Raw genomic sequence first — 13,604 nt, forward strand, 5'->3', positions numbered from 1 at the left:
AGGTGAAATAAGTCCTATGTTCTAGACCACGATAGGATGTCTATAGGTAAAATAATACATAGTTTCAAACAGCTAGGAGGATATGGAATATTCCCAACACTAAGAAATAAAAAAGTTTGAGATGATATATATGCTAATTACCCTGATCTGATCACTATACATTATATGTATTGAAACTTCACTATGTACCCCATGAATAGGTACAATTATTTGTCAAAAAATAAAATGAAAAAATGCAAAAAACCCATGACAAGTTTCACTACTTTTTTACATACTTTACAAGATTAAGTGATACTTCTTATTCAACAGAGTTATGCCTTTGCAATATTTGAAATATTTTCCTTTTCAGTCATTCTTTCTTTTTAAAGCGTACATATTGAACAGTATTTGTTTTTTCTTGAATAAACAAAGACCACTCTGCCCATTTCTATACTTCATTGAAAACTGTTTTATTTTTAGTGCATTTTTGTAGTGCCTTGCCTACTACAAATTTCTGGAATGTAGTCAATATAAAGAGTGAAAAGGAAAATATAAGCAATTCAAATATATACTTTGACATGAATGTAGGACGGTTCTATGTCCTATTCAATGTTATGTAAGGTATAGTAGTTGGTGGGTAAAGAGAGACCATGTTGAAATCTGTTGTTAACTAACTGTGGACACCTTACTTATCTATAATTTTAGAACAATTATGCTCACATTTTTCAGCTGTGGGTACAAGGATGCCTGGCTGAAGTCTTCTCCTTGAGAGGTCTGGATCTGTTAACATATTCAGATTTCAATTGGCTTTACAATAGGTTTCCTTATGTGCCTCATATTGGCTCCAGGGTCACGGGGTTGAAAAGGAGCCAAAGCACCATAAGGTTTTGGCACAGGAAGAGTGTCATCTGCTTCTGGGATGTAGGCATTTGGACGCAGCTCTGCAGTCGTGTAAACACCATTAGGCAGCTTGCGCTTACCTTTTTCCGAGAGCTCCTGCAAAGAAGGATTTTTCCTTTTCAGTTCTCTGAAAACTCTAGTGAAGTCACTTTATCCTTAGGTCCCTAAAGACGCAGCTGGTCTGGACAGTCTTTGACTGTGCAACTGATACTCCCCAAAGGGATGGGAAGGGCAGGAGGGTAGAGTCACACACCACACACACACGTGTCACATCTCATTGGAATGGGCTATATTCCTGGGGTTTAGGGTTTTTCAAAGACTTCTTGGTTGGTCCTAACTATGTTCCCACCTCAGTATCTGTCATCAAGCACTAATTATTTCCCTGTTTTTGACAAAGGTAGAGCAACGTATTTCCCTTGGTAAGTCATTGGTGAGCAAATGTTACAAAGGAAGAGACCAAGGAATAAAGTGGAAGCAGAGGAGGAAAATGGTCAGCAGCTTGCCCTGAGCCTCAAAATTTTCAAGATTTTGTCTGTGCCTCTGGAAAACAGAATAATCTGTTACTGCACTGAAAAGACCTCCAACTGATAAATGACCGTGGCACACCACAGGTAAAATCTGAATACGCTAAAAGGTATAGTCCCAGGTGGTGTGGAGATTATAATTCAGGTAATTTATACCTGTGCTCAGGTATTCCTAGTGTGTTTCAAATGAAGCTTTGTTTTGGGTTCAGGAGCAAATAGGGATCCTTTTGGTGACATCCACTTGACAATCTGAGTGAGCTGTACATCTGGAGGATGTAGACTCCTTGGAAAGAGATGCCTAATTCCAGTCTAAGAATATTGACAGGCCATGGGGGTAGACAGAAGATCTGGCATCTAACTTGCAGAGTGAGTCAGTGATAGACCTAGCCTTAGGCCAGAGGCCTAAGGTGGGAAAAGAAAGGGGTAGGATTGAGGCCTATGATGTACACCAAGCATGTGCAGAAGGCAGAGCAACCATAATGTGGCTGGAGGCAACAGCAGATGAACACGGACAGTCAGCTGTGGTCTGAGCAGAGGTGCAAAGACAGAGATTGAAGAGTTACTGACAAGGCTGATGCCAGCCTGGTCATCGCTACGCTGATGGAAGGCCATGATGTTCAGCCTCAGCAGCTCAGGGTGTAAGGCTGTGGGGTGGGCCTTGTGCTTGCTAAGTGTTCTTCAGTGAGTATTGTGGCATTTTGACTTATAGAATATCATAAACACACTTTTTTCTAATGACTGTGGGGACTGTGTGTAGTAGAGTGGGGAAACTTATATTGTGGGGCAATTGACCCCCTGAAAGCAGCCCCCACTGGCACACTTTAGAAATGCAATACAGGAGCCAAAGCCTACCCGAGACTTTTCAGCCATGGCCGAGGCATGCATGTCTTCATCTCGAAGTGCCTTCAACCATTCTTTCTCAATTTCCTTACTGAGTGCCAGACCTTGTTCTATCCTGGAGTTGCAAGTGAAGATGAAGTCTTCTTTTTCCCTGACTTCCTTTTGCAGTTCAACAATCAGGGCTTGTTTCATGGACAGCTCAGCAACAAGAGCCATCATTTTCTCAGTTGCATTTTTGATCCTTTTCTGATAGCCATTCATCTAGAATTAAAGAGCCCAAGGATTAGTCTATTTATACAGTCCATGAAGACTTAGGAAAATGGAAGGCTACTGGCTGTCTGTAATGGCAGGGTACATTTTGTCTGGAGGAAGGAGGGTCTAACTTGGAATTCACAGAAATTAAGAACTGAAAGAGATGGCAGAGATTGAGCCAAGCACACTAGTTGTGTAAGTAAGGATGAGGAGACAACAGGAAAAGGATTTGTTTATCTACTTACTAGATTGCAAGGTGGGTAACATTGAAGGGAATAGTTTAGTGCCCCCCCTTTTTTTTGAAACTGAATCTTGCTCTGGCACTGGGCTGGAGTGCAGTGGTACGATCTCAGCTCACTGCAGCCTCCACCTGCCGGGTTCAAGCGATTCCTCTGCCTCAGCCTCCCAAGTAGCTGGGGCTAAAGGCACAAGCCACCACACCCGGCTAATTTTTGTATTTTTAGTAGAGGCAGGGATTCACCATGTTAGCCAGGATGGTCTTGATCTCTTGACCTCATGATCTACCCACCTCAGCCTCCCAAAGTGCTGGGATTACAGGCGTGAGCCACCGTGCCCAGCCAGTGCCCATTTTTAAAAGGTAAGAAGGAGAGGTAAAGGGATGTTCTTTTTGAAAAATAAAATAAAGACAAAGTCTCGCTCTGGTGCTTACGCTGATCACAGCTTACTGAAGCCTGGAACTTCTGGGCTCAAGTGATTCTCCTGCCTCAGCCTCCTAAGTAGATAGGACTATAGCCATGCACCACCACACTTGGCTAATTTATTATTTTTGTATCGATGGGAAATTGCTGTGTTGACAAGGCTGGTTTTGAACTTCTGGGCTGAAGCAGTCTTCCTGCCTCGGCCTCCTAAAGTGCAGGGATTACAGGCATGATACACCGTGCCCAGCCAAGAGTGTTCTCGATGCCTAAGTTCTAGCTTAATTTGCCCTTATTAGTTTGTCACTTATCCAGGGTAAAAAATCTGGTAGAACACAAGTTACTCTTTGCTTATATAATATAATCAGCAGAAGTTCTGCATCTGAAATGACTTTTTAAATAAAAACAAGCACATTGACATGTTTGCATTATTGATTGTAATTCTTGGTGTGCATCATTACTAGGTCAGAAACATGCACAAGCCAAGCTGGGGAAAACTTAGTCAATAATTTAGAATGAGAGCTGTTCCTGGAAGTTTTTTTTGTGTGTTTGTTTTGTTTTTTTCTTGTTGTTTGTTTTTGACATGGTCTCACTCTGTTACTCATGCTGGAGTGCAGTGGTGTGATCTCATCTCACTGCAACCTCTGCCCCAGAGGCTCAGGTGATCCTCCCACCTTAGCCTCCCAAGTAGCTGGGACCAAAGGTGTGCACCATCACACCCGGCTATTTTTTTGTATTTGTTGGTAGAGATCAGGCTTCACCATGTTGACCAGGCAGGTCTTGAGTGCCTGAGCTCAAGCAATCTACCTGCCTTGGCCTCCCAAAGTGCTGGGATTACAAGCATGAGCCACTGTGCCCGGATCGTTTTGTTTTTTAACCTAATAACAAAAAAGAAAAACACAAAACAAAAAAAGCTCTTAATATCAGCTATTTAGCATTAATACAGTTAAAAGACAAGCCGATTTGGGGAAAAAAAGATCTCAAAAGGCAGGAAAGAAGTAAAACTAGAATCAGGGGTTCCTGTCAGCTTTCTGCCTGATAAAGGGTAGAGTCTTTTAGTGTGATAGCCACAGAGGGGCAGTTCAGTGGTGATACCTTCTACCTGGCAACACTCATTAGTTCCTCTTACCATGCTTTATTTTTTCTTCACATCATGTCCCACTGCTGATATTATACATGTATTTGGCTATTTGATTACAGTTTGTCATCCCATAAGAATGTCCTCTTCATGAGGACAAGGACTATTTGTTTTATTCATCACCATATTCCCAGTGTTCAGGACAGTGTTTAAAATATAAGAGGCACCCCCCCAAAATTAAAGTTGGATATTCTCTGAATGAAGGAATGAATGAATTCTTAATCTATTTCATTCTTTGTTCTTGGACCAGGATAAATTGGGACATGCAAATGAGTTTCCAAATACTACAACTAATGTTGAATATCTTCTTCTCCTATTAGAGCATACCCTGGTCACAACTGCACCTCTGCTTAGAGAAATGTTGCTACTAGTGATTTACCTGCCTCTGAAAATGTAATAACTTATTATTATATACAAACTTTGCCTCCTTAAGGGTAGGTAATATAAATTCTTATGACTTTTCTATACTGAACTGATCTTTAGGAACCATATATTGAATAAAAATGACTACCACTAAAAACTTCAATGAGTCATTATCTTAAGTTTTGCCATTTTTATCTGACTTTTATGATTCTACATTGACAACTTCCACTAACGGACTGTTTACTGATGAGTCCAGCAGCATTAGTGCAATTCACAACTGCAACTCATAAAATAAGAAATGCTAAGACTTAGATAAGCTAATGCACTTTGAGTGAATTACATGTCTGAAATTTCTTTAAATATTTGCTGCCTTTCCTTTTTTAAATGAATTTCTCCTTCTTTGGGGGGAGTCATTTTTCACTCAACTACTGCACACTTGAGTCTGTGTGTCTGTCTGTGTAACTGGCCAACTTCCCTTCTCTTCCATAAATTAGAAAACAGTTTCATATTATTCTGGATTGCTCCAAGTCTTAGCTGAGATTTTCCATTTTCTGTTCCCATTTCTGTTGGGAAATTTGCAGGAGGAGCCATAAGCTATCTGAAAGAAGTGAGAGACTTGAGGAGACGTGCATCTTGTTGAACACCTACAAGTGTTTAGGCCACTTACATGTTTAACTATGTAACACTTGTAACAAATTCAGCTATCATACCCATTACACGAATGAGAAAACTGAGTTTTAAGATCATTTATCCATCTCTCTCAAGGTCTCTGGCTAGTTTCGATAACTCACAGATTTGGAATCTGAATGTCTTTCTACTTTCCAGTTCTGCATACTGGGAGATTATCATTTTAAATGTGTGTGTGGGGGGGAGGCGTTGAAAGGCAGGGAGGAGGAAGAAGCAGATGGAGAGCATGGAAGTTACGGAAAGGAAAGGAGAGAATAACTGTTAGGCTAGGACTGGGCTGTGCTGGAGCTTTCCTGGCTATGCAAAGTGGCCGCCATGTGTACGTCTCTAGCATTACTGTTGCCTTCCGGGTGACTCTGCCATCAGCTTTGGTAAGTCAGGCCTCAGTGAAAAATGACTTCCCCCAAAGAAAGGGAAATTCATTTTGCAAAAGGAAGGAAGGCAGCATTTATTTAAATGAACACCATACATACGAATTCAGGCGAACTGCACGAGCTTAACTAAGCCTTAACATCATTCCAGTGGCAGATGTGCAACTCACAACTTTACCTTAGTTTATGAAGTAAAGTTGTGAGATGCAAACCTGCCACTGGACTGATTGGTCTATTCGTGGAAGTTGTCAGAGCAGAAGCATAAGAGTCAAATAAAAATGGCAAAGATGGCCTAAGAGTTATAGTCATTTCTTGTTCAGTGTGCCACATGTGCTTCTAGAACATAACTGACTATTATTCATCCAACAAATGTTTTCCTAGAGTCTGGTACATGCTAGGCATCGGGAAAATTAAGAACGAGGAACATTTGCTCCCCTCAGGAGTCCACAGTCTCTGGTGTGGGCATTACTATTATCTATTTTCTTCTGTCTCTCCCTGCTAGAACCTGTGAGCCTCCTATGGTGTAAGCTTCCTCTTTGTTTCTGAACTCATGCCTAGCATGAGAGTAGCACATAGCAGGTGTTCAGTAATTACCACTGACTGGCTGAACTCTGCACTGGCGGGAGACTCCAGGAGCCCCGGAGGCCAGGTGAGGGGCCAATCCTCTGATGGCTCTATGGTACGCATGAAAAGCCTCACAAGAATGGTCTTGTGTAGGGGTAAACTGAGGAAGGAGTGAGTCCCAAGCCTGCATGGACATGACACAGAAATGGAACAGGCATTGGGTATGCAGGCTGATGGGGCAATCCTCCAAATGAACCTTTTTGGAAGCAGGAGTCAGAGCCACAGGAAGCCTCGGGAGGCCTGTGGGAGTCTAGGGGGACTTCTAGGGACTCTGCTGGCTACTCCTTTCAGTGTAGCATCTAGCAGTCCCACCCCCACTCTGAGGCTTTGGATCTGCCATCCTGGTCTCTTATGCTTATTAAATTAGGGAGTTCCGTGTTCCTGGCCTTTCCTCACTAGTGGGGCCTGCTGAGCACCTCCATGGTGCAGCTGGCCTGGGTGTTGTGTGACTGCATTTCTCTTTAACAGTCCCCTTCCATTTCTGGGTTCTGGCTGAGTTCTGGATTAGACCATTCCCTACTCAGATCACTGGGGAAGTGAGACCTTCCACTTAAAAGAAACGGGAAAGGCTTTAACTCTGTGCATGAGATACAAAGATAGCAAGTGCCGTTATTTGGGTGGTTGCTCTGCTAAGTGAAACTTGTATACTGTCATTTAAAAAGCTTAGGTTTTGCCATCATGAAGTGAATTCATTCAGGGAGTAAGACTAAAACATGTTGGACAAGTCTCTGAGCCATCCTTCCGTTTTTCTAAGTTTCCCTAGTCGTAAAGCCTAATCTCTCCAGAGCTTCTTTCAATAAATCTAGCAGTCTGCGGAAAAGAAAATGTAATAAAGGAGCAAGGCAGAAGGGAAAAGGCAGGATTTCAGGCCAACCTTCTTGGCTAAGAGCAGTGTGTCCTGCTTGCAGGCCTGAGTTCTGCTGGAGAGCCTGTCCGTGAGCCGGGAGACCTGCTCATAGATGAAATCCTTCTCCAGCAGCTTCTCCTCCTTCTTGGCCAGTTGTAGTTCCAGCTATGTTTGAAAACAGTTTCAAGAGGAAGAAAAAAAGTCATATAGACAAAATCTTATTTCCTAATTAGAGCGCTATTTCCCCTCAACCCCCACGAAATACGTCTGGGAAGTGTTTAGAGCTGGGTTAAGTCAAGGCTTCCCCTGCCACAGCCCCTGCAGATACGGCTGGGAGTTCCTCCTCACATGGTAGAGTATGGCCCCCTCGGCTCTATCTAGCGTCCATGTCACCATTCTTCTGATGTGTTCCCATCAGGAAGACCAATTAATCCATTTAAGATGCAAAAATTACTCCTTTAGGCCATGAGAGAAAGGTGCCTTTGGAATCTCGAAACAATTGGATGGGAACTTCTTTTGGCAAGTGTCTAAATCAGGCTTAGAATGTGTGACTAGATTACAGTGAAAGGACTGTATTAGTGACTAGAATAATGAAGGATAGGTCTGTCTGCATAACATGAAACAGCACCATAGGTATCTGTGAAACTATATCAACAAGGGGCTAACAGAGGCAATTTTAAGCAAGAATGTTTACCTCGTCTAATTTTTTGATCATTTCTTTTTCGGTCAGATCTTTCCCCGGAAGGAAGCGAGCTCTGTTCTTACCGTCAAGTTTTACAAACTCTTTCTCCAGGTCTCTAATTCTGTCTGTACACTGTGAAAACTATTAAGAAAGAAACATTAACTTTAAAATGAATTCTCTAGCTCAGTAAATCTGAAAATCACATTGGCAGGGTCTTTTAGAGTCTTTCAGTAGGACCAACCCAGGCCAGGGTAGAAGAGAACTCTGTTTTCTTAACATCCCATCAGCTGGGACCTGGTTAAGTGACGTTTTTGCTCATTTATGGTACTGCAACTATGACGTCTATAATTGACTATACAAGGCGAGGCAGTGCCTTCTGGGTCATAGAAAAAGCTGATTTCACAAACAGCCCTTGATTGCTTCCCATTTTGTGTTATGTTCATGGGATGCTGTGTGGCTGCAGGGCTCCAAGTATACAGCCTGATATGGTTTGGATGTGTCCCCCTCCAAATCTCATGTTGAATGAAAGCTGATCCCCAATGTTGGAGGTAGGGCCTGGTGGAGGGTGTTTGGGTCATGAGGGCAGCTTTCCACCATGATTGGAAGCTTCCAGAGATCCTCACCAGATGCAGATGCTGGCACCATGCTTCCTGCACAGTCTGCAGAACCATGAGCCAAAATAAACCTCTTTTCTTTATAAGTGACCCAGCCTCAGGTACTCCTTCACAGCAATGCAAACGGACTAATACACAGCCTTCACCTCTTCATTGCAGGTTGTTAGAGAGACCAGGGTAACTAGCATCCAACACGTTGGACTTCATTTCAAAACACTTGGCTGGCAATAGGTTTAATGGCTTCCCAAAGAAAAGAAAAACATTCTTAATTATGGAATCTACCTAATGTACACTCTGTGAGAAGCAGCTTGGGCTATTTGTATTTTTTTCTGCTAAATCCCCAATACAGTATCATATGTATCAACTATATTTGTTCAATGAGATTTTGGAGGGGAATGAAGACACACAGCTACCCCTAAATGGGAGTGGTAGCCACACTTAGTTTTTGTTTTATAGGGAGAATGATGTGGAGCATGGTGACAGCCAAGAAGCATTATTTTCATTTTTCCTACTGAATACCTATGTAATCTCAGGCAAATCATTTATCTTCTCTAAACCTTAGTTTCCTCAATTGTCAAATGGGAAGAAAAGGCTCAGTCCCATGGGGTTGATCCATCATATATGAGGTAATATATTTACGGTATTTTACAACATGTCTAGGACTGATACAGGTAGCATTTTTTAAATGTATGCTCTTCCTCCCTACGAAAAGAATGATAAATGGTGACAAATAATTTAACATTTTTCTTTTTCCTCTATCTACATTCCTTAAATGTCCTTAATATAGAATTGATGTATACATATATATGTAATCAAGCATCTGTTGTGTTTATGATTAACAATACTTGATGCTCCCTTTCCTTAATTAGGAAACTAAATAAGGAACAAAAATACAGTGCTTGCTTATCAAAGGGGTGTCTTGATTTTATTTTGTTCTTGGCATTTGAGGAAAAACTGTTTACTCTGTCTATGTAAAATAGTGACCTTGTGTCCCAAAATAGTTCATGTGACTTCTGAGGTTCCTAAATTGAGCTATTATTACAGGAACCAGGAGAACAGACTCATGATAAACCTTGGATTAGACTTTTGGATAATTAAAAACTGTTCTGGACAGCTGAAAAAAAAGCGAACCTTAAGAGGATCCTGGAAAATGATGCAAAAAAAAAAAAAAAAAAAAGGGGGAGGAAGACTTAAAAAAATAAAAACCCAAGACACTGTGGCTATAAAAAATAGCAGGATATGACTGGGATCCGGCACTGCAGAACACAGCACAGAAATGGCTTGCCTCAAGGTCGAAATTCCACATCACGCCCTGCAAGGGTACACATGATGGGTGCTGAGTAGGTAATTAGAATTAACTCCAGTCGAGTAAAATAACTGATATCACATAGTCCATATGTCTCAGTTCATGTGCAACCAAAATGATAAAAGTTCACCATCGGGCAGGGTGTGTAGTGTTATTAAATGCCTAGTATTTCCCTCTTGGGTAAAAGTAAATTTACATTTCACACTAGATAATTGGTTATATATAACAAAATGACAATTCTTTTTCTAAGAACAATTTTATCCACTGAATGGAAGTATTGATTTGCAGTCAACACAAAACATATGCTTATACAATAGAGAGGAAATTATTCTGTTGCAGATTTTATTGAATTTAAAGTTCTTTTGTGCTGCTGGGCATTTTCATAGTTTAGGATGGGCAAGACGGACTTGAAGCTACATTTTGGGAAAGAGCTAGAGAGAACCAAATTCTTCTGTAAAATGGAATGAGGCAAGTATGGAGTTCCTGGGGGCAATCTGGGATGATGAGGCTGTGGAGGGAGAGGGCAAGTGTGAAAGACCAACCAGTGAAATCGAGCTAGGCAAGGGTGCAGCATGGCGTATTAGTACTCAGGGAAGTATCTCCAGTGATGGAGTGCCCTCAAGAAGAGCTTGGATGTCTCGTATCTAATTGAAGTGCTTTGCATTTCTGTAATGTAACCCCACATATCACTGTCCCACATCTTTAATAAAGTCTGCTCACAGAGGCCTTGCATGAATGGTCTTGTGGAGGTGTAGCCTGAGGAAGGGGTGAGTCCCATGCCTGGGCGGACATGGCACAGAAATGGAACAGGCACTGTGCGTGCCGGCTGATGGGTGATCCCTCAAATGAACTTTTGTTGGAAGCAGGAGTCAGAGCCGCAGGAAGCCTGGGGAGGCCTGTGGAAGTTTAGAGGGACTTTCTGGCCACTTGATCTGAATCTGGCTACACTTACTGAATAAATGAATGGAAGAACTCATGTCTAAAAAAAAAAAAAAACACTTGGAATCAGAACATTGGCATATTTGTCCAAACTGAAAGAGGCTGTTATCTATATAGCATATACACATTCAAATGGCACAAAATATAAAAGCAGACCTATCATCCAGTCCCATGAAATTCTATGTATCCCCTTGACATGATTTAAAAAAAAAAAAGGAAAAAAAGAAAAGAGGGGGACCCAAAACTGTCTAGGGCATGAGCTAATGAAAAACATTTACTTGTATACCTAGAAAATAAATGAAAGGATCTCTCTCAGATTTTTGATAGTTTTAGTAGTAATTATATATTGGGGATAGAATTTTATTTTCTTCTTTATAATTTTTATACTTTTACAAAATTTCATTCACCAAATGTCTTAACTTTATTATCAGGTAAAAAAAATAGCAAACCTGACATTTTAGAAAAAATGTTACAGATTAGAATTTGTTTCTGCTACATTGAGTTAATGGGAACAAGTTTAGGCTACACAGTTTTTAATTTTAAAAAATTTCTATTAAGAACAAGCCGCAAGTAACATATATGAAGAAAGTAGCTTATATAGCTTATTAATATTTTATTTATTTTGTTTTTTCATGTTTTAGGTTTTTGGATTTATTCCACTTTAAAAAAGGCCGCGTCAGAGGTCAGGTTACTAAGCTATCGTAGAACTACGGTGGTTAATAGCCAAGTCATATGTGACTGCTGACTACTAATAGGCAACAATCTCCAGACAATCTCTTGTTCTGGGGGCCAGGGTATGAAAAGTGAGAGTGCTAGCTCCTCTGCAACATCTGTCCAGGAAGCAGCAATGGCATCATTATGCTGAGGGGAGAGGGCCTAGATCACTATGAGGAAGCTGAGCTAGAGATATGTCCTAGGAGGCACTAAATTCTAAGAAAGGCAGAAAATGCTTCATAAGAGAAAAAAGATCATCTGTAGCCTGGATGTCTGAAGCACAGATTCTGTCCTAGAGTAGCATCCAAATGCATTTTTAATCAAGATGGAACTCATGGATTCTTATAGATCCCAGAAATAGTATGGCTTGGTTTACAAGCAAGAACTCATTCATGAACTGATAAAGGCGGAAAAACATAAATGGCCTGAGGAAGCGTCCCGTGATCACTCACCCACCTGAATTTGGAGCACAGCTAGGTCGGCATCCAGGGACCTTTTGGCTGGCAGCAATTTCTGGGTCACACGAATTTGTCTTTGCTTCTCAGCAATCTTCAGTTTGAGGAATCGGATCTTTTCTTCCAGGACATGTATTTCAATTTCTCCATTTAGTTTCATCTTCTCTTGGATATTTATTTTTTCATAAAAAATGCATACTTCTTCCTCCCGCTCTATCAGCTGAATGCCACTATGGTCAAATTCAGAGGCAGAGGCTAAGTGGGCATTGAAACTACCATTTTACTAGTCATCGTGGTTCCCTCGGCTTTGGATGCAAGATGTACATCAACATAGCATACTTTCAGAGGGTGACAAATAGTTATCAATGGCTTTCTAGTTAAACTGCATCTATACTTCGGATTTCTGTAGGGATAGGAGGGTTACTAAGCCTTTCAACTTTGAGGCCGACCATGTGGTTGGCTAGCCACAGTGTCTCTGCAAGTCCCAAAGGTTTTCCTGGGCTGGGAAAGAATGCCATTCCCAATGCACAAACAAAGTGATCCCACAGTCCGATTTTCTGCTGATCCTTTTCTTGGGTCAGATTTGCCAACCAAGGCCTGGCTAGAAACACACAGGCAGGGGGCCAGGGGATGCGGCTCTGGTGTGCGTCTGCTCTATATTAAGTTGCTAGGCCCGTTAGTTTCTTCTCAAGTTGAATATTTCTGATTGTAATTTCCCCATAAACAGGCAAAAATCTATGTTTTGTAACCATGCCAGGAGAAGAACCCCTCTTGAAAGGAGAATATGGGGAGGAAACAAAGTAAGAATGTTCTAGCTCCAGCAGCTCTGGTCTGCATGACCGATCATGCCCCGCTGATCTGAGGAGTGCCTGGGTGTACACTGTTTGTCCAAAAGCTTTGGTTTGTGCCAGGAGCCAAATAACATTCTTTCCCCCCAGAAGAAACCTACCAGCCCTTTGGAAATGTGCTGTTCTTCAAAGGTCTTCCCACACACTATGCATATCCATTACTTCAGAATTCTTCCTTTAATTGCTTCTATGACTCCCCTCCCTCAAAACATGCATGCACGTAGTTGTACTTGGCTAAACCTAACTCTGTATTTTGTCTGTTTTCTTTTCAAAGGCTCTTCTCAAGATCAAGTTCTCCTGATTTAATTGCAGCCTGGACGAAATAATGCTACTCCTAAAGGTCTTATTAACATGCTGAGCAAATGAACTGGGAGAATGGCTGAGTAAATATAATAAGACCAAACCTACCACAAAAATGGGTACAAGTTCCACACTTACTTATGTCAATTATGCTGAAAGAATTTGGCATTATAAGAGGCAGGAATGACCGTCTAGGAAAGGACATTGATCTTCAAGCAAGCAAATTCCCAAACCCCTCCTCTTAGCCTGTTTATGAGGACAGTAGTTATTTCTTCTTCTTTTTTGGTGGGGAGCGGGTGGACAGAGTCTCGCTCTGTTGCCCAGGCTAGAGGGAAGTGGCACGATCTCGGCTCACTGCAATGTCTGCCTCCCGGTTTCAAGAGATTCTTGTGCTGCAGCCTCCCAAGTAGCTGGGATTACAGGCACCCACCACCACACCTGGCTAATTTTTCATATTTTTTAGTAGGAATGGAGTTTCACCATGTTGCCCAGGCTAGTCTCAAACTCCTGAGCTCAAGTGATCCACCTGCCTTGGCCTCCCAAAGTGCTGGGATTACAGGTGAAA

At 41.6% G+C, this 13,604-nt stretch overlaps 1 protein-coding gene across 6 annotated transcripts in view; it reads right to left on the reverse strand.

Annotated features, from left to right (window-relative positions):
• Positions 1-251: 251 nt before the first annotated feature.
• Positions 252-13,604, reverse strand: part of CCDC146 (coiled-coil domain containing 146) — a 182,855-nt gene continuing 169,502 nt past the window's right edge. For 5 of the 6 annotated variants that reach the window (XM_037736572.1, XM_037736574.1, XM_037736575.1 and 2 more), the window contains 5 exons: positions 11,893-12,121; positions 7,876-8,004; positions 7,209-7,346; positions 2,256-2,504; positions 431-975 (listed from right to left, as the gene is read on the reverse strand). In XM_037736572.1, the coding sequence (XP_037592500.1) occupies positions 772-975; positions 2,256-2,504; positions 7,209-7,346; positions 7,876-8,004; positions 11,893-12,121 (949 nt within the window). In that variant the 3' untranslated portion in view covers positions 431-771. Of the gene's footprint in view, positions 976-2,255; positions 2,505-7,208; positions 7,347-7,875; positions 8,005-11,892; positions 12,122-13,604 lie in introns of all 6 variants that reach the window. The other variant, XM_017523038.2, reaches the window with a different exon arrangement.

The sequence above is a fragment of the Cebus imitator genome, unplaced genomic scaffold (genome assembly GCF_001604975.1).
Source record: "Cebus imitator isolate Cc_AM_T3 unplaced genomic scaffold, Cebus_imitator-1.0 Scaffold26, whole genome shotgun sequence".
NCBI lineage: Eukaryota > Metazoa > Chordata > Mammalia > Primates > Cebidae > Cebus > Cebus imitator.